The 22,000-nt window shown below is 42.8% G+C and overlaps 2 protein-coding genes across 2 annotated transcripts; one reads left to right on the top strand and one right to left on the bottom strand.

The window, feature by feature from the left end:
• The first annotated feature begins 213 nt into the window (after positions 1-213).
• Positions 214-21,998, top strand: Setd3 (SET domain containing 3). Its single transcript, XM_078184417.1, has 7 exons — positions 214-479; positions 828-1,319; positions 1,397-1,520; positions 18,499-18,613; positions 18,938-19,090; positions 19,362-19,685; positions 19,809-21,998. Exons 1-7 carry the CDS (start codon positions 365-367, stop codon positions 19,932-19,934), a joined length of 1,449 nt encoding a protein of 482 aa, XP_078040543.1. The 5' UTR covers positions 214-364; the 3' UTR covers positions 19,935-21,998.
• On the bottom strand, positions 1,548-9,598 carry LOC144471862 (uncharacterized). Its single transcript, XM_078184416.1, has 2 exons — positions 8,582-9,598; positions 1,548-4,780 (listed from the first exon to the last, which is right to left on the bottom strand). Exons 1-2 carry the CDS (start codon positions 8,711-8,713, stop codon positions 1,946-1,948), a joined length of 2,967 nt encoding a protein of 988 aa, XP_078040542.1. The 5' UTR covers positions 8,714-9,598; the 3' UTR covers positions 1,548-1,945.
• Positions 21,999-22,000: the final 2 nt, after the last annotated feature.

The following is a 22,000-nucleotide window of genomic DNA, read 5'->3' as shown; positions in this document are numbered from 1 at the left end:
AAATTTCTAATTTCCTTGACGATACGTTATGAACGTGCAAATTTGTACCGAATTCTTGAATGAAAACATTGTTGAAAAATGTTTGACGAGGGGGGTTTAGGGTAATTGCGAAAGTAGGTGACCCCTGATAGAAATTGAAAATCAATAAAGTGCAGTAGAGTCAATAGTATACAGGGAAGGAAGGTAGCTCCACTTCTGCCTTTTAGAGGTTATGTCGTTCGAGACGCGGAAAGCGCAGAGCGTCAAACGTTCTATTTTCGTTTCGGTGAAGTGTTTATTCTTGCTGGTCGCAGGCGCGCGTCACACATTATAATGCATCTAAATGTGAGAAGAAGTCACGAAAGTGCCGTGAGATAGTACAAACATGGGCAGAAGAAAATCTCATGGATCATCAAAAAGTAAACACGTTCCAAGTCAAAGGCAATTATCTTCACCGAAAAGGAACGAATTAAATGCCTTGTGTGAAAAGTTGTTTCATCGTGAGTATTTTTAAATATGTTTTTTAGTAGCGCACGTTGCATTCCTCTGCTCGTATCATGGTGCTCCTAAAACGGTAATAAAGTGTTGAATAAAATATGAGCAGAAACTGTACAACAAGCAGCGAATAGTAAATAATTCCATTTTAATATTAGTTCGAACTCATTTTATAGACCGCGTTTTGCCAAAATTTTAAGTACGGATTATTTGTAATTTATTCAACTTCGTTCCCTTAAGATGTCCAGTTAATTTTCCATGTTCTACTTACTTGAAAAATGGTAAAACTATCTTTTGCCATGAATTTAGCAAAATACGTGTGAAAGATAATTTATTTGTATATTTTAAATCAGTTAGCAGTAATTCGGCTTACATGACACAGCTATGGGACAACTATATAGAAATATCATCAGTTTTGGAGAAGGTTAAAAGGTTGGAGGAGATGAAGACAGAGTCATTGAAGCGGTCCAATGGTATCGGACAATTTATGAGTTGGCTGAAAGAGTACGGGGCTAGTATCGATGGAGCGAGTGTTGCCGAATTTCCAGGATATGATTTGGGATTGAAAGCAGAGCGCAACTTCCTTGAAAATGAGTTGATATTGAGAATACCAAGAGAGCTTATCTTCAGTATACACAATGTGGCGCCAGAGTTAGCTTGCCTCCAAAATGATCCATTGATACAGCACATGCCACAGGTGGCTCTGGCAATCGCGCTTTTGATTGAAAGACATAAAGAGAACTCTAAATGGAAACCTTATTTGGACATCCTTCCAACAAGTTACACCACTGTGCTATATATGACTGCTGCTGAGATGATCGAACTTAAAGGCAGCCCTACATTAGGTATGTGCCTATTTTAACTATTAAATTAAATTTAAACTTAAACTTATTTCACTTGTGATTTTTGTCTTCTTTTGTAGAGGCTGCCTTGAAACAATGTAGAAATATTGCAAGACAGTATTCCTATTTTAGTAAAGTATTTCAAAGTAATAATAATGCTGTGTCTGCTATACTCAGGGATGTTTTTACATATGAAAGATACTGGTAAGTAGTAAAAATAGTTCTCTTTATTTAGATCGTAAGACGACGATTCTCCAGATTCATCTGGGTATAAATAAATACTTTATTTCATTGTATTATATGTAAGTTTGAAAGATTGAAGTTTAAAGTATCAGAAAAACGCTTCCAATACTATATAATCTAAGATGATATCTTATATAAGAATATTATACTAATCCTAACGTTCTAAATTATATTAAGCTTTACTGATAAAACTCGATTAGAAACTCTATACAATTGTATGTACAAATTGCATCCGTTGAAACAGCTGCTTGTAGCTCTAATAGAGACTGACTGAGACTGACAAATCTGCCTTTCACTTTGCGCATGGTCAGGCTTCTGTACACGTGCAAGATTGAATTTAATGCTGCAACGAAAATACTGGTATTTTTCAAGCTTTCGACGAATAATCATTTCATGTAATCGGGAATGGTTTCCCAGCTATCGTTGGCGTCCAAGGAGTCGTTGTCTATATCACTTTTGGTATCCATGTCTCGAGCACGTTCCACGGTATCGTGTTTCTCCGGCCTCTTCGTCGTCGAGGTGGCGATCACGTTGACCATGACAGTGCTCAGGCTGCTCGAGTTCGAGAGTTTCCTCGCAGCCAGCATGGGCCCTTGGAACACGGCTCTGGAGAAGGTGTTCCTGTATCGGTACTTCTGCTTCTGCCTAATCCTGCATGTGATGAATATGGCCAGGAAGACGACGATAGTCACGCCAAGGATCGCTCCACTGGCAATTATACTCGGTCTTATCTTCGATAAAGCTCTCCCCTTTTCACTCTTATCCTCGTCGTCGTTAAAGACGTCCGTCTCGCTGTAGATTGTTCTGATGTCAATAGAACTTGGCTCTTGCTTCACAATCTCCTTCACGAAGCCGGACTGAATCGTGTTCGCGGTCTTATTAGCTCCCACAATTTCTCGATTATTTGCAACTGCTATGTCAAGATCGTTGCCATCCCCGGCCACTTTCCTTCTCTCCTCTCTGTTAAACTCGTCGGCGAACTTCCGTTGGATATCTTTCGCGATTGGCAGCGAGCCGAAGGTCGTTAACAAATCGACAATTTGCTCCTCGCGTCGTCCAACGATATCCTCATTCGCGTCGAGGACACTTCCATCTTCGATCTTGGAGGTCGTAACGGTGGATAATGATTTCCCGGTAGTAATTTCCTCCGATTGAACGAATCTCACCGGATTGGTTACAGACTTGGGCAGATTCGTGTAGGACTCCGTTAGATAGCCGTTCATCCTCTTATCGTAGCCACTGCCGATCGCTCTTCCTTCGCCGGCACTCTTCTTCTCGCCGTTTTCGTCGCTGAATTTCGGTACCTTGATCCGTGATACATCGGCCAGGTGGACCTTGCTGGATCCCCTCTGTCTCAGCGCGATCAACTCCTCCAGACTCATGTTCCTGGACTTGAGAAGTCTCTCCAGTCGCTTGCCCGCGGATCCTGATGCGAATAGCTCGAAGATTTCTGCGCGTGCTTCCGGCTCCACCTCGGATATAATGTCGTCGTAGCTCTTCTTTGCGGTCTCGTTAACATCGTGTTGATGTCTGAAGGTATAATCAGCTTCGTTAGGAACCGTTTCGTGATTCTCCGTGGAGTTTCTACCGACCATAGAATCTAGCACAATCTCCACACCTCCCGTCACAGTCTTTTCTCGATAACTTTTCTCCGTCGAGGTTGTGACTTCAACGTTGCGATCCGAGTAAACGGCTGACTCATCGTCTTGGTATTCGTGCTCCATATACATATTGTATTCGTCTTTTCCAGGTCGCACTATAGTCACGCCGTCCGCCGCGCTCGTCCGTTTCTCGTTCTCGGAAGTCGACGTCGAGCGTTCCGTGGGATGCAAAAGTTGCTCGATGCTCAACGTGGAGCCCTTGTCCTCATAGTTCTCGCGCAGCATCTCCGGAGTCTCGCCGTTCCCATCCTTCACGGTCAACCACACCGGGGATATAGGGTTCCGGCCGTTCTTGTAGTCGGGGAAGTCCGAGAACTCCATGATCTCGTCCTCGTCGAGACCGTCGATTCTGATCTCGCCGTTGCCCCGTAGCTTCGCGGTGGTCTCCTCGGATCGCAGCAATTCCATGGAATTGGTGGCGACGGGGAACGGCATCGATGTCGTAACCGGAGATAAAACGCCCGCCGCGGGCGTTCCTCTGACACGGGGAGGTTCCGTGTCCAGCGATTTTCCGGTCGTTGATTGTCCTAAGCGTGCCTTGCTCGAGCCCGTCGCGTTTTCATGGAGATCGACCACCGCCGGAACGATCGAGATTATTCCCTCGCCGAGCGAGTTCTTCGGCCTACCGATTTCCGCGTCAGCCCGCTCCGGCTTCTTCGTCGTTAATCTCGCGAACGGCGCGATCGTCGACTTCTCGTCGACGTAGTCCTCGGCGTCGGCGTCCTTCGACTTCAGAGCATTAATTGCATCGACTCTGCCTTTCAGGAGATCGTTCAACGTCAGGTTCCGCCTCTGCAGCAGCTCCGACAGGCTCAGGCCCTCCTCTTGCTGCATCTTCAGCAGAGACTTTAGCTCCATCGCGTTCTTCACGAATTGGCTCCTGGACTCGGAGTCTGTGGAAACCGTGTGGCCGCTTGGCCGAGACCACGGCCCGCCAGCTTCCGGCCGCGACGTCTCGTTCTCCGTCAACGCGAACTCGTAGTTCTGCGGAGGCCGCCTCTTCCTCGGCCGAGGCTTCAGGTACTCCTCGTCGTCCAGTTCGTGCTCGTAGTCGTTCGGACGAACCTGGAAGGCCTCTCGATACTTCGTCGACGTCGCTTCTCGGTGCTCAGCTATGTCTTCAGGGTTCATCTGCTTCCCGTTACTCGAAGTTGTCTGCGGTTTGAAAGCGTTCACCGGGCGGTTGTTTTTTCTTCGCGAGGGCGATTCCTCTTTTCTGGCCCCGCCTTTCTCCTCCATCAATTCGTAGTCTCTGTGGTCACCGTAAGACGTTCGTTCGGTGTTTCGTAGGAACAGTGTCTCTTGAGTTTGCTTGTACTTGGATCTCCGCTGATTCGAATCGTCCTCGTCTTCACCGATGTTGTCCAGGTCGCCGGTCGAGTACCGTGTTAACTGAGAAAACGGAAGCAGAGGCACCGTGTCGCCGTCCCTCCATTTTGGTTCCAGGGCCTCGCCGTTCTTCCGCCATCTTCCGATCCGCTCGCTCGAGTTTTCCTCGTCCTCGTAGAAAGGAAACCGCGAGCTGTCGCTCTTCGTTTCTCCTCGTTTCCGATCTTCCTCCTGGAAATGGATGAGAAAAATGGGAGATTGAAAAATTCTAAAGAAGTTAATAGTTTCTTTGACGCGGCAAAAATTGTTCATTTAGTAAACAGCGTTTACTAAATTGTGACGCATAAAATTCACAATCTAATAACTAGCCATATGTTTAATAGAAACAGATAATCGTACCGATAACGAACATTAATTTAGCAGTCTCGGTACTCGCGATGAAAGTCTTATGAAAGTCTTCGCAGCCGTATCGCAATTAACGATTTCCTGTTTTCGCGCTAACACCGTTCTGTATCGTTTTAGGAAGGTGCTAACAAAATAATTAATAAATTCGCCCAGGATTATTTTGCAATTGAGATGATTGTCTGGCGCTTCACGAAAGCGCGGAATGACGCGCGCGAGAACAGAATCGGTAGTCGCGGCGTTGGTTACGAAACTTTCCCTTGATCGGACGAGATGATTCGCAGCCGTGAGAAGATAAATTTAATAAATGTTTATAAAGCCGTAACAGGCGCGTAACGCAGGTGTGCGAACGCTGGCCGGGCCACGTTCCCCCGTGTTTCTCTGTAGCAGCGGTTGTGCACAGCGTATTGTATCGCGCGGATTCTGTACCGTCGCGGTAGCGATTATTCGCGAATGAATCATCTTCTAGACATCGAAGCTTCAAGACGACAGCGTTGCTCATTAAGATTCAATTAGTCTTCGAGTTGCGAACGGCGCGTGTGATCGCGCGATGCCTGGACAAAGTTCAACGACTAGTTGAAAAAGGAAAGTGCAATCGTCGAAACGAAATTCGCGCGATTACGGCGACGGCTAGCTAAACAACGATCGCATGAACGTGTCGATTCGTTTAGTTAACCTCTTAGGCACGGACGCGCCACTATAGTGGCTTTCGTGAAGCCACCGTTAATATTAACTTTTAATAAAACTTTTAATATTAACCGTTGTATAAAATCAAATTTCCGTGCGAGAATGATTAACAGACGTTGTCCGAGATCTTCTGCTATAAATGTAGCAAGCAGGGTTTCTTCTGATGCATTTATGATTTTGCATTAATCACTGCTGTCGTAAACGAGGAAATCTACAGTCTAATAATGATTATTCGCTCGAGCTGATTCACTTGCAGTGTTTTAACGAGATGCAGATATTTAACGGAGTCGGAATCCTGAATGGTAGAGATCATTCTTCGAAGCTATGGAATTCGTAACTAATTCAAAGCAAATTGCAGAAGGATCAATTTACATGATTGCGTAACGTGATTAATGACCTTTTTTTTACGGCACGAACACCTGGAACATTTCTCTGGTCAACATCGCGGATGACGCGTTAAAGCCGATAGGTCGTCTGCGTGTGTAAATACATTGTTGCACTCTTGATTGCCAGTTCTTTGAAAGGTTATCGTAAATGTCCCAGATATTAACGCTGCAAAAACAAACCCGCGTAACAGTTGTTTTAGCAACAAAATGTTTGTTATGGTCTCGAACTTTCCGCGCCGAACACAGTAGCTTTCTCTTTTGCCCGTGCGGTCAGTTGTTTTTTTTTCATCGCGGCGGCCTCGACGTGTATTTTGACATTTGTTGTCGTCAGTGGCGTTCCAGAGACAGTTAACGAGCTCGGCAGAATGTTCTCTAGTCGATTTCCCTCTCGGTCTCTTGCTCGACCGATGAGGACGCCTCTTTCTCGATCGGAAAACTTCGACGATGAATTTCGAAATATATAAAGAATATTTCGGTCAATATTTTCTTATTCGCAATATGGCAGACAATTTCGCCGGCAATATTTTCTCGCGCCAATTCTTCGATTACGAAAATAAAAGGATTAACTATTGAGTAATATCTCCACCCTTTCGTACTTGATTCAATTTTCGATATTTTGATTTTTTCCGAGGCTACAGTGAAACGAACCACCAAATTACGTTCTGTTCGCCGTGCAATAATTCTACGGCTAACTCCTTCGAAAATAGGATTTATTAACTCAACCCTTATCTGTTCCTTGGCAGCCTGTTATTATTTGATGGCATGACTCGCGAACGTGCGAGCGCGTCGTCGAAATGTCTCGGAACGTTTCACAACGCGTGCCTGTCGCCACGAAAAGAAAAAAGAGAGGAGGGGGATGTAAAAATGCGACCGGTTGAAAAGAGCGGCGGCCACTTTCGAGAGACGTTCACCCTCTATGAAATATTGCCGCTGCTTCCGGTTTCGTCGACGAAATTCGAGGCTTCCTCGGACCTCCGCGAGCGAAAGTGTCTTTCGTCCTCTCGCGATTAATCGAACACGAATTTATGCAGAATTTACTCAGATTTTTTTACAATTTTTCTAAAATAGCGCGTGTCCGAGTAGAGAAATATATTCAACAATTTTTGTCGGAATAATTATGAAATAAAAAACGCGAAGGCGACGGTAGGTTCGGTGTGAATTAAAAGAAATAATTTATCTAGCTTTCGGTTGTTCGTGGAACACCGTTTTTGCAGATGGAGATTTACATAAATATGCGCGATCTGATTATAACATTTAATTAAGTGTACCATGGGACGTAACAGGAAGTCACATAAAAGAAAGAGTTATGTAAAAACAAGAAACGTTCCCAACGAGATTCCAGCGCCGATCTCTAGGATAGCAGTTTCAGATACGGTTTGCGCGACTGTAATTTTTTTGAACGAAATTCTACGACGAAAGCGCGTGGGGTGATTTTGCCCGAAGAGAAATCGTTGGTTCCGTGTACCATAAATAGTTAAACGTGAATTAACGGACCGCTTAAAAAATTATTTCGTCACAAATATTTTTTCACAAGATAGAAAAATATTTATTGGAATATATACTATATCTAATTTAAGTTTCAATTATTTATCGCAATGGTAATACTCTCGGACGTTTCCACGGCCGCCATCTTGAACGATATCATAATGACCCAACGAATTTTTTAACGACGTTCGAAATGAATTGCATGAAAAAGCTGTTCTTCATTAATGAAACGAACAATGGATTGTTACATTGATGCAGAACATGCAAGCATATGAAAATAGGTCGCGATTCGAAATTTTGATGAGAGTTTCGAGGGGTCTAAAGTAAAATTATAATTTAGTTGAATCTTCATCTGATTTTATTGACTTCTGGAAGCCCGCGGTGTTGCAGTTACAAAGTGTATAAAATAAAAAAACGATACAAATAACAAATCTCGTATTTTGATGCATATGTAATTTTTGAAAAAGATCAAACAAATGTTCGTATATATATATATATATTCCTTTGAAAATCATATTAAAAAATATTCACAAGAATAAAATTTTAAAGCACATGTAACATAACTTCGATATTTAGGCAGCAGTTTACATTTAATTCGACGGTTTATAAAATTTTGTAATACGCGGTCAAAGAGCAGTGCCACTGATTGGTTCGGCTGACTCGCGCCAGCGGAGCTCGCCTCTCATTGGTCCACGTTTTTCGTGAATAATTCCTTAACTATACATTGGAGAACATTTTCGCAAAGGAAAAAGTTGCTTGAAATAACCTGAGGAACTACTCCTTCCAGGTTAAGACTGTCTTTTAAGACATCATGTTTAATAATAATATAAGAGCTCCCAGTAGTACAATTTAACACTTTGACTATAATAATAGATAACAAATTATTGGTCGCTATAGCAACCGAACAGAGGAAGAGGCTACCGGTTGGCAAAATTATATAATATATATATATATATATATATTAAAATATTAACACATAACGATAGATCGGCGGATCGTCGACGATCGCGTTTCCCCTCCGACATCGCGGTCGCGTCGAATTAATCGGGACCGGTAAATTTCTCTTTCTTACCGGATGACTCTGATCATCGTCCCGAGGAGCGAGCTCGGGGCTCGCGCGGACCGGCTCGGCCCGCGCTGACCTATCGCGAGGGTGGTCAAACGTGAAAAGCATCAGCAAGAGCGGACAGAATATCTTCCACATCGTTGCAGCGCGATCGAAACACGGACAGTTCCTCGTCCCCGATGCACCAGGAGACCCCGTCTGCCAACTCCTCCTCCGCGCCCAGGTAATCCTCGAGCTCGCCCGGCTGATGCTGGCCGCCGCTCCCGTGTCCCGCCGCGTACAGGTGCACGTAGAGCGCCACCGCGCACAGAACAACGAAGACCACGTTCTTCCTGTTGCACAGGCCGAAGATTTCCTCAGGGTTCATGCAGAACGGCTTCTTCTGTCCCGTTCCCGTGTCTTAATTGCGAGCGGACGCCGCGGCGACGGCGGTGGCTCTCCGACGCGCGGCTCGTTTCCGCTCGCGGGCCGAGCGCGCGAACTTCCCACGGGCCCCTTCCACTCGAGACTCTTAATTGTTTGTTAATCCGGCTGGCCGAACACGGGGCTCGTGACGGTGCTGTTTTTCGAAGCCGGAAATCATTTGCTAGGAAACATGTCAATCCGAAAGCGATCTCTTTCTTCCTACGAATTTTAAATTACCGATGGGAGAGCCTAAACGATTGTTTCAAAGTCTCTAGAACAGCATAATTTCCACTGGATAATGTGTCCTTCGGTCTTCGAACCCTCCGTCGAATTTTTAATAGGATAATGCAATTATTTAGAACTAATTTAGAACGCTGTAATTTCTAGGGTTTTCGCTGACGGCCTCTCGTCAAACAATTAAAAATCGGCAGAAGTTGCACAGGGTGCGATCACACGTGATCGTCACGGAATTCCTCTTTTGTCACTAAATCACGAAGACCGTGCGACATTGTGTTTTCTTATTGGATGGGCGCGCGCGCGCGAGCGCGATCGTTTGCTTTCGATCGGCTTCTCTCGTTACTTTCGAACCGGCGAACACACTCTTCCACGCTCGGCAAAGCGTTCCCGCGAACTGACGCCGGTTTTCTCCGCGCGCGGTCCTAAGTAAGTCGGTGAAACTCGAGAGGCAGACACAGAGGTCTCGGTGTCTCTCCTCTGCCTTGCGAGCCGTTCGCACGCGGACGATCTCCTCTCTCGCGGCCTTAGCCGGCGATCGGTCGACGGGATCACCGCTGGATGAGTTTCATCGGAACGATCCGCGCGACCGGTGCCCGGTCGGCCGAGATAAGCATCGGTCGCGGATCGAGGGACAGAGAGGAATCGCGGCCCCCGCGGATCCGAGCCGCTGCGATCGGCCTCGGAAGCGGAAGCCGGTACCCAAGAGCGATCGCGTTTCGCATCGAATGTCTTCCACCAGGTACCTCTCTTCTTTCTACGCTTTGTGGAATTTCGAGGGGTGTTGTACCGTTTATGGTTGCCTCGATTCGATACCGAGATTTGCCTAAATAATGAAGCTCAAAAACGGAGGCATTTATTTTATCACAAATTATTTGGCTTTCGTGTATAATGAAGCATTATTTTCTCAAAATTTCGCACTAGTTTATTGTAGAAAATAAATTATCCACGCCTAAGTAGATTTTTTATTGTATTAATTTATATTTACATCTATATTAATTTAATTTAATTTTTTACAATATTAATTTTATTCTAATATCTCTCTTAATGTTTGTCCAGATTATAATTAGAAAAATACGGGAAGGAAAATGGTATGGAGAATATTCGAGAGCTTGTTGACACACGTTTGTTTCACAATAAACGACACGGTTTTCCTCGGAAACGTTTTCTCACACCGGGTAACGCGTATCCAAGAAACAAATGAACTTTCACGGTAAATTAATGACTTTCTTATAGAAATTTAGCGTACCGTGGCCTCGGGGGCTAAATATAGCCGGCACAGAAAGTGACACCGTGCACTAAATTTCAAAGAAATCATTTTTTCGCCATTAATTAGGAATTGCATTATTTTTCCAACAATGATCGGATTTTGTCTTGGAAATAATATATTATTGACATATCGTCATTCCGCATCGACAATGGTTATTTTACAGCGGTCGATCAAGAAGCGTGGAGGGGCTCGTTCCGCCGACAGCTATCCGCAAATAAGTGGACAAAACGATTTCTGAATTGTTGCGCCGCGAACGCAAGCAATAAAAGTGAAACTCCGGTATAGTTCTACGCGATGTTATTCACCGAATAGGGTTTCTCGGGTTATGTTTCCAATCTAAAAACGTTTCTAAAGATCTGGAGAAAGTATCAATACTATAACGTTTTCTCTGCAACGTTGTCCGTTTTTTTTCTTTCGTTTTTGCAGTCCGCCAATATATTCCAGTCGATCGATTAACGAGCTAAAAAATAGTAGCGCACTTCTTATTGTATTCGAATAAAAAGCCCAGCCGCCGTTTGGACCTCCGTCCGTCGTGGCATTCCCGACGGAGGAGCGAACTTTATGAAAACAATCGTCGCATGAGTAATTTAATCGGTATTTAGCAAGCATTACCGCACCGTGCGGATTATGAAATTGAAACGGGAACGAGCGGAGATATTGTTATTGCCGTTTATGTGTGACGTAACGCATGAATTTGTCCGAGCCACTGTTTTGCAAATTAACGCGCGCAGACTGCTTTAATGTCAGCGAACCCGTTGCTAACGGCGCGATCGTTTCATCAATCATTCATGAACGACCCATTCTTAACCTTGATACGAGCAATGCCACTCTATTAACCCGACTATTTACGTTCGTTTGTTTATATTCGCTTGTTTGCCATTTGTTTGTTTACAAGCTTGTCCACGGGATGTCACACTTCTTACGCGAGCTCAGTCGGGTAAAAGTCACCTCTCTTTCACTTGGTCACTTTCTTCTCGAGTATTTATTAATGTTATTCAAAAAGACCGTAAGGCACGGTTCTCTTTAAGTGTCTGAATCTATCTAGACACTAGAGACTAAATAATAAAAATCTTAATCTAAACAATAGTCGCATTATGATAGATATATAGTTGCAAATTCGCGGAATTCCAAAGAATTGTCAGGTTATGAAATGATATGACAATTGAAACATAAAGAAAAATGTTCAAAAAATCGTGGGCGTTTAAAGAAACCTGTGTAGAACATTATGTAGCGAGTATAACGTGTCTTTTGTTCTTTGTAGACCGGTAATTGTTAAAGACGTTTTCACGATCCATCTCTTCTCTAACAAGTCTTTATAGACAGGTGTGTTCCCTGGTACGGGCAGCACGCTCATAGAAAACAATGGATACTGTCGTTGGAACAAGAACAGAGACTTTCTTATTTTAGTGTATATTCATATATTATATATACCCGGTGTGCTATTCAAACGAGAACATCTAGACATTGTTATTCCTGTTTTCGATGGAAAAAGTCCTGCGGCAAAGTTACATCAGGTTATGAATATTTAAAAGTAATCTATAACTTTAGAATGAATAATAATATAACTCTATAGAAATGACGACATAGCTCTATATAAATAATCGTATAATTTTATATACATAATAGCATAATTCTCTATACAAAATAATATAATTTCTCGTTATCAAAAAATCCATCGCGATACTCGAATGGCGCCATAGCCATCCCGCAGCACCGTAGAATGCAACAGAGGTCCCGGCGGTTGTGTTAGAATGGCCTCCTCGGTTTCTCATCGGATGATCCAGTAATGAACGGTGCCGGCGTCTAGAATTTTCTACGAAGAAACGATCGTTACTTTTTACACGCCTAACGGGCAACCCACTCTCGGTTTCATCACGGTTTCGTCACCGATTCCCGGCGATCCTCGGAGTCGACACGAGCGCCGAGAGTTGCACGGCGAAGAGCCATCCGCCGATGGAATCAATGAACATCGTTATAAAGCCGCGCGACGTCGATTGTAATTGTAATGATCTGCCGACAATAACGACCAGCCGAGGACACGGTTCTCGTCGATCTTCCACGATCTCGTCGTCGTCGTCGCGGCTGCGAGACGCGGCGAACCGATTCACCGTAGAAAGTGCGGCGGCGACCGGGGGATCTCACGATCTTCGATTCGTAGCACGACCTTCCCACGTGCAGCGAACTGTGCATCCATCCCCACGGGGCGATGGTTCACGATGCGCTCGTCTCCCCGATTCTTATCGTCGGCTCGCGATACATTGCGAAACCGCCGCCGTTGTTTTTATCCTCCCTTTTTCTCCCCGCTCTCTCTCACTCTTATTTAATTACTCGTTTATTGCCTTTTAGTTATGCTCTCATTCAGTTCTTTTTTATTTCTTATTTTCTTGATTTTTCGTTTCTTCTCCCTCTCTCTTTTTATTACTCTTATTTATTCACTCATTTCCTGTCTTTTATTTCTTTCCTTTCTAATTCAATCTTTAACTTCTCTCTTCTTTATTTCGTATTCTTTTATTTTTTCGTCTCTTCTCTCTCTCTTTTTTCTCTCTCTCTCTCTTTTTCTCCACCGTTTCCCCTCGTTCCCAGAGCGTCGCGATTATTTCCCCGGCGTTCGTTAGCCACGCTTCTCGCAGCACTTTCCTCGTTAACCCTTTCCCCCCCTCCGTGCCGGCGCAAGCAATAATTATCCTTTTTTCTGCGCGTCGCTACTAACGATATATTTAGATGAATCGTAATGGTTCGAATTAAAGGGAGAAATTTTATTGGCAGCTCGTTGTAATTTACAATTAGCCACGCTCCCGGGCGGCACTCTCCCTATTTTAATGCGTTCGAGGCGGATCTCTTGAACGAACCAAGTATTAATGGATCCTTCTTCCCGCGATTGTTTTATTAACGGTGATTAAATACGAACTGTAATTGTGCAACCTATTAGAAAGATAAGGTTATGGCGACTTTCGCTTTCCGTTAACTGTTTTTCAGCGATGACCACTTCTTGGCGCGAACATCTTACGGAAAGAATGCTTAATGCGGCGATTATTGTTTCCTGTATTTTCGATTTTTGAATCCACCAATTTACCAATTAACCAGAATGGATTAAACGGTAACGTTAATTGCCAATCGCGCGACGTTCTTTCGCCGGAGAAGCCCTGAAACGAGCGCGTTTGTCGCAGCTGCGCGCCCGACCTCTCGAGCCAAGGAAAAAGGAAAACGTGTTCAGGAAAGAAACGTTGCTCTCTCGTCCGCGAATAGTTAAACGCGGCTTGTTACGCTCGCTCCTCTCCCAGCCGATATCTCCTCTTCCTGAGATCGTCGCCGTGGCTCGCACGCGCACGAGGAGGATCACCGCTCCTAGCAAGGCAAACGGAGAGGACTTTCACACGAGGCCGAAACTTTCATACACGGTTTCATCTGCGCGTGGTAACAGCCGCGAGGAGAATGCGCCGGCGAGCGAGCGAGCGCGCGCGCGTGCGTTCCCTTTTCCCGTTCTTTCTTCACGGAATATAATTTTCTATTATCGCGTAAACCGCGCGGATCGCTTCCATTTTTCCCAGCCGATTCGCTGAATCGCATTACCCTTCTTTCCAGCTCGCGCGACCGCGTCGCGATGCATTATTTATCCTGGTCGAGGGCTCGCAAAAAAAGGGAAGAACGGAGACAGTAGCATCGTCGTCCTCCGTCAGAATCCGAGGAATTCTCTTCGCAGTGTCGCTTTTCTCTGTCGAAAACCACGTGGAACAATCGAGGGAAAAGTTGGCTTTAACCCTTTGCGTTCGAACGGCGAGTCTAAGGCATCGTTAAAATTGTTCCACGTGTCCCAAGATCATTTTTATACCCACAATGTTTAAATTTAAAAAATTCTTAGGTTATGTCAGGCTATGTCAGGTTGTTAAATAGTGGAACTGTTGATAGATGTCACAAGGATCAGTTTCGCATGCGTAAAAGTGCACTTTGTTACATACAGGCTGTACCAAAATTATACACACTCCAGGAAATGAGGGATTCCTCAGGCCATTTCGAGTAACCTTTTTCTTTTTCTGAAATGCAATCCAAAATGATTTTCCCCGTTTTTCTATTACAGTCTTTGATGGTGTTGGAAATATCTGGTTATAAAACAATCTAATATTAGACGAGTTTTAGGCTCGTTAGTTCTACCTTTAATCCATCCAGTGAATTCGACAGCGCGGTTAGGCTATTACCGGTGCGCCGCGCGAGCAAAAATCGGAGAAAAGTATTACGTGAACGCGAATCTGCTAAGAAGTTGTTTTCTCCGCGAAAAAACAGTCGCTTTTAATTAACGGCCACGGTTTGTAGAATTGTTTCGTCGGCTTGAAGAAAACCGTGACGTAACGCGACGTTTCCTATTCACCGATGAATATTCACTGCGATTATTATAGACTGCGGATTTTTGTGGAAAATGAAAACTGTATCCGCTAATTATGGAAAACGAGAATCGAATAAAAATGTTCTGTTTGTTTAAATAGTTCATTCGTAGTTGAATAGTCGAATCAAATAATAAATATTTAAATAAAAATGTTCTGCAGCAATTTAAAAAATTGCAAGTTAGCTAGAAATATCTTCTCCTAATAATTTCAATTATTTAAAAACAACCCGTTCTTTAATTCTTCTTACGATTTCTCAATTTATTTCTCTATTTATTTCATGCTGCTATTTTTCTCCTAAATAAATAAAATCCGCAGCGTAGCGATTAACAAAGATCGCGATAGTATTTGAATTAATTGGGAAAAGTGAATTCGCGACTTTCGAGTTCCACTCGACTCCCGTTCTATTAGATTTTTATGGAAAACAGACATTTTCCACGTCGACCGTAGAAAACGCACTATTTCGATCTAATCAACGCGTTTGAATATGAAATACCGCGTGTAATCCGATAGCGGTAGAAATTGGTTGTTCGGCGCGGTATAGATTCCGATCGCGGATCTCCGTCGCGCGCATTTTCTTTGTTCGGTTTAAGAGGATTGTTTCACGCGTTGGCGATCACGAAGCAAGGTTCGCGCGCGCCGTGTTCATCGATCATGCCGTCCGCGTTTGGAGACAGATTTTCTTCTTTACGTAAGAGGAAGTAATCTAATAGCCGCGCGACAACCAGAACGATCTCGACAATACGATCGGAGGCTTTCGTTTGTCCACTTTTGTCCTGTTGCGGTGATCTGGACAAGAAAGTCTACTAGACCGACCAGATCGCCGCCTTTAGATTGCGCTCCGAGGAGAAAACGGACGAGAACCAAAATTTCTTTTAATAACAGCTGCCTCCGCGATCACCATACCCCTTTAAAATATTTATACGGTTATTTATTCTATAGCGAAACACCGATTTTCCAACCGAACGCTTCAACAGCCTTTACAAAACAGTTATTTTCGCTTACACGGAACGTCTAAGAAATCGCCAAAACGACCAAATGCGAGCGATTGCGTTACGATAAGCCAAACGAATATTCAGACCGTCGATATCCATCGCCAACAAAAGCAAATAACGTTTAATAACGTCGGCACGTTAAACGCCTGCTTCGATTCCAATGTCTTCATTTATCGCGCTGCTGGGACTTTCAACTTCTCCTGAGACACTGTCACAAATAATTTCATATTTTAATTATATTTATATATAGTCTCATATTCTAATTATATTTACACATAGTCTCATATTCTAATTATATTTATATATAGTCTTATATTTTAATTATATTTATACATAGTCTCATATTCTCAAATTATGTTTTACATTTTACAAACTCAACTTCAATGCTTATATTGTTACACCTTAAATTAAACTTAACTCTCCTTTATACACTTAACCTCTTAGGCACGACGCACCACTATAGTGGCTTTCGTGAATGTTTCGTGCTTTACTCAATTGTTTTATTAATTATTAAAGTGAACGATTAAAGTGAAAGTGTGTATATACAATACATTAAGAAAAGACTATATGTAATTAATACTATATATAGATAAACGAAAAATATATATATTAAGAGAAAATGGTAATTTAGTTACGAACAACTTTATTTGCGCAAAATCCTGCCGTGCCTAAGAGGTTAAGTTATACAGTTTTATATTTTCGAAGAAGAACAACTTGAACAAATTAACAATACAACGATATAATACCGTCCTGCAACGTCGCATGAGTGGCAGTGACAGTCTAAATCATCTTGCTATCTATTTATACGCTTTGTTGTTTTCTAACCTTATCACCGTTTTATTTCTGAACGTTGCATTCGAAACGAGCGATCGTAGATCGTCGAGAAAGAAACGCGCGGTGGCAGTCGCGAGAAAAAAAAGATCGGCCGTCGCCGGGGCGATCCGATCGCGGACGATCATGGTCGAAAGCGTGTTCGGCTACTCATAAAATAATAATAAAGAACCGACGAGTATCCGCCGAGCGGCGCGACGTGTTTCAGGTATTTTAGAAAGTGAACGGACATTAAGAACAGTTCACTCTGTTCTCGTCTTCCACGTTTCCCGGCTTTACGAGGCTTTGTCTAAAATTCATGCGGCCGTATAAAGGCTCCCGCCATTTCCCATCGGTGCACACGACGGGCCGGTGGTTTCCTCCTTTAGGCCGTCGGCAAGTATACGTCCTCGAGCCGTGCACGCGTGAAACGCGCGAACGCTTCCTCGGGGAGAGAGAAAGTCGGAGGGAAGCCGCCGCGTCCGCGGGACAGCCGATGGCAATGAATCTTCTTTTACTTCCATTTCCGGAATTCTGGGTCAAGTTCTTGCCCGAAAACCAACCCGTGGCCGGGGCCCGGCCGCTTCCCGTGCCTCTCTCGAAGGCGAAAGTCACTTACTTCCACCTTCTTCCTTTTTTTTCTCGTCATCTCCGCGATTTCGTCGCCGGCGACGGATCTGCGAACACTTTTTCCCGTCGAATTTCTATCCGGGGGAGAGCAGCGGCGAGTCGCCTAACGCGCACCGCTCGCATAAATCACTCCTTTCCAATCCTCCTCTGTTGCTTCGGCGTATATTAAATACGTTTCGCGACCGTTCCGTAAGAAAACCGTATGCAGAAAAACATGCAAATGTAGGCTACGCGAGAGAATCTCTTTCTTCTGTGCGCCGCGCGTCGCAGTTTGCTACAGCGGACTTTCTTTAGCATAATTAATACATCCGAGAATTATGAAGCTGCAATAGAGTAGCTAATAATAGAATACAGTTTTTGAAATTGGGCCCAAGGAATTTTTGTTCAGACGATAGAGTGAATGGTCTACTAGATAAAATAAGCATTTAACTCTTTTGTCTGAATTTATAACTTTTACTACGTATCGATAAACATAGTAACGAGCGTAAACAGAGCAGCGGTAAATTTATCAATGAAACATCGATTTAATGCGATCGCGTGATATACCGATGCAAAAAGAACAAAGCGACAGTGAACTGGAATTGTTATCAAGATTATCGTTCTTTCTTTCGCCATTCAACTTTCATTCATTCATCGCTCTGCAAAATTACTTAACGCGGCCACACACGTATACACACGCACACGTGTACTTAAAGAAATGAACAATGGCGAACGAGAACAATAAACACGACATTTGTTGCGCCCCACTGGCACGTTTAGAAACTTGCACAATGGACGCAGCCTTTTTTTATTACATGCATTTTATGCGTTCTATAAAAGTCTAAAAATCCAGCTAGATTTTTTGCTTCATTCTTTCTCCTTTAAATCTGTAAAATAGTACTCTATCTTTGCTTAATTTTACGTGTATTTTTTTTTAGTATTACCTGTATTCCATCCATGCGTCGAGTGCTTTTAACCTAAGAAAAGAATATAGGTCCTTAATACTATATATAAATATATGGAAGAAAGTATATATTAAGAAAAAATGGTAATTTAGTTACGAAAAACTTTATTTGCGCAAAATCCAGCCGTGCCTAAGAGGTTAAAAGAGTCTCGATTTTGGAAAGCGTTTTCGAATCGTTGCGGGAACGTACACGCGATTCTATTTAACAGCCAATATACCGATGGAAAACTCATATTTTTGCAACTAAATTGCTGTTTCAGCTGGGCAGTTTCTACGATCATGACGCGGCAGAACCTAATTCCGAGCGAGGACGGCTCACGCATGATCCACGCTTTGATCCCGATGTGGGACATGTGCAATCACGTGAACGGGAGAGTGAGTTTCCACGACCATGATCGACCGTATACCTCCAGCTAGCGATGGGTCTTCGAGTATTTTGGATTCGAGCTGGAACCCGAGCTTTGAATCGAATCGAAACTAGCTTGAGCAACTGAGAGAGCTCAAATTGCTTGAACTTTGAGTATGCTTGAAGTTAGATTACACAGCTTGATCTTAGAATATATTAGAACGATTAGAATGCTCGTACCGGTCCCAGTACGATGGTGGATGCTGTTCAAGCAGTTTAGCATTGCTCGAGTGACTCGAATACCCATCGCTAATGACGACGCATGATTCGATGTTCACTTCTTTTCGTTTCAGATCACCACCGATTTCAATGCGACGACCAACTGCTGCGAGTGCTACGCTCTGAGAAACTTCAAGAAAGGAGAGCAAATATTCATCAGTTACGGGCCTAGAACGAACTCCGACTTCTTCGTCCACTCCGGATTCGTGTACATGGAGAACAAAGAAGTAATAATCGACCACCAAGAAAATGAACCTTATGAATAGACAATAGTCCAAAATTTATTAACGATTAGATTACAACGTATCAGTTAAGGATTAAGGCTAAATCTACGGTTTTTGAAATGTCATAAAATTGATGCTAGCAGTGCTATGGTTAAATCGAGGACTTACTAGAGTTTAATTTCTGTTAGCTTTGCGTTTGAAATGTTTCTTAAGTTGTACAATGTATATCTCTATTGATTAACGATGTATACTGAAATGATGTGTACACCTTCAGGATGGTTTCAAACTTCGCCTGGGTATCAGCAAGGCTGATTCTCTGCAAAGGGAGCGCATCGAATTGTTGAACAAGCTGGACCTACCGTCAATGAGCGAGTTTCTGTTGAAGCCGGGGACAGAGCCAATCTCGGATTTACTACTGGCATTTCTCAGAGTGTTCAGCATGCGTAAACAGGAACTGACGCATTGGCTCCGCTCGGACCGGGTTAACGATTTGAAGCACATGGACTGCGCTCTAGAGACAGTCGTCGAGGAGAACGTCAGGAAATTTCTGCTTACTAGGCTGCAGCTCCTAATTGCTAATTACCCGACGACTCTGAAGGTGAAAGTGAAACAAAAATATAATCCGCGATGCAGTTACGGCTCCTTATCGGCGTAAAAATCGTGATCATTATAGTCTTTTTTTTTACTAATTACATTCTTCTGTTCCTTTTTTTTCTTTCAGGAAGATCTGCAATTACTCGAGACATCGTTACCGCAAATTAAGAAGTTAGCCATCCAGCTGAGAGTAACAGAGAAGAAGATCCTTTTAGCCGCTCTCGAGTACGTAGAGCAATGGATCAAGGCTTAGGAACAAACCAGGAACGAATTTCATCATACGAAAATGAACAAGATCATTCTTTTCTCAATGTTGAACGGTTTTTTCTAACGACATTACTAACACGCTGTTTGCTTCTTAACTATTTTCGGTTCACCTTCGGATGGGCCACGTATTTAATTACATCATAAGTGGAAAATGCCTAAAGCTATTCAAACCCTCGCCGGTAGATTGCGGATTTTTGCGCCTTTATTGTATATGCAAATTTATGAAATACTGTTTACATAATAATTTTTTTCCAAAGGAAACTCGTCGCCGAACGGCACTTTCTTCGTCCTTAGTTTTTTCAAGGTGATATTGACAAGCACTATAAATATTGACAATGATAGATTACCATTCAAAATGGGAGACTCGCGCGAAGATCTGTAATCTACCAAACAGTTTTTCTAGAAATATTATCGAGCTTACTTCTCTAAGATACATCGAGTCTCTCGTTAGACCTAATATAAATAAGTAACATAAGTTAACCGGCAGAAAATGAGACGTTAACAATAGAATTTAAAACGCTGGGTCCAATGGGGCCTTACCATCCGTCAGTTGAGAAGCAAACAGTAATCGCAATCCGACTGTGTCGTTACTTCCTTTGTATTTATTCGTGTGGTAATGGCTGCGGGTCAGCGAGTCACTAACCATTGCCGAATTTCGGTAATCAAGGATCTAATATATGGATGTATCCCAATATTTTATTTTCCATGACGCTACTTACACTTGCAGAATAAACTTGGTACTGCTAATGTAGATAACGTGATATACATATAATGGCGTGTAATATTCTACTATCAACTAAATGATAACATCGAATAAATCATTTCTTCGTGATATTGATAAATTGTTTGGCACAGCGACGCCAAGTTCATTCTCGCGGGTAACTGACACCATGGAGATAAAATGATTTATCGTGAACCTGAATTTATATAAATATGAATGGTCCGTTGTATAGTACCTGGCAAAACCTTAACAACGCGATCATATGTAATCCTTTGAAGATTAATTTCTTTAGCATTTATTATATTATTTATTGAAGGGCATAATGCCCTTGAGCGTCATTTTCATTGAAGAGTCAACATGATCAAGTTATTTAGTTTTATCAGGTATTTCGTGTATGAAACAATATGGAGCCGTAAAAGAGAAGCGGAAAAGGGAGCAACGGTGTGAAACCATTGAAGCCTACGTGGACCTTCAAATGATTCTATTATATGTGTACGTGTATTAACAACCAACCATACAATGCAATGTCAAGTAACTGCATGTTTCAAGATATTTTTGCTCTTGTTGTTGAGAAATAAGAACTTAACGAAAACATTAGCAGTTCCGGTCAACGTTGACCGCGTCGTATACTAACAGAGTTTTAACTTCGCGATTTCAAGATCTTAACAGGCGCAACACACTCTTGTTTCAGCTTTGATAAGAAACTGAAAAAAAACTCGAAAAAAAATGAACATGTACAAATAAAATGTTACTACTCATGAATATTTATTTTTCACAGAGGATAGTTAAGAGATCTAATTCTTTATGCGAGCTATTGTGCGTATTACACAGACCTACGATGATCAGACTTACGAATGATTGTAACCCGTAAGATTTACCGATGTATTTATGAAATTCTATCAGTACTCATAAAACTAATACGAACAGCGAAATTTCAGACGTATTTCAGTCATTCAAATTTTAGTCGTATCATGTTTACCCCAGAAAATTGTGCAGTGATTTTAGAATAAAAGTGCGCACTTATGAAACTAAAATCCCATAGAAAGTCGCAGATCCATGAAAATGTTAGGAAACAAGTTCAGACACGTTTAACGAAGAATAATCAGTAGACTACCGATCTTTATGCAGATTACAGATTATTATGCTTTATTTTGTAAAAATTGGAAGTTAATAGAATCGTTTTGCTAAATTCTGCAGACTTGAAATATACTATGGAAGCGTAAGATCTCGAGTCTAATAATTAGGTAGAACAATAAATTAATCCGTTGCTACAGCAGGACTGATAGCTCTGTATTGCTTTCTCGATACATTGGGGGGGGGGGGGGGGGGGG

The sequence above is a fragment of the Augochlora pura genome, chromosome 6, assembly GCF_028453695.1.
Source record: "Augochlora pura isolate Apur16 chromosome 6, APUR_v2.2.1, whole genome shotgun sequence".
Taxonomy (NCBI): domain Eukaryota; kingdom Metazoa; phylum Arthropoda; class Insecta; order Hymenoptera; family Halictidae; genus Augochlora; species Augochlora pura.
Note: the sequence above shows the minus strand (reverse complement) of the source record. Positions and strands in the feature narration are given on the sequence as shown.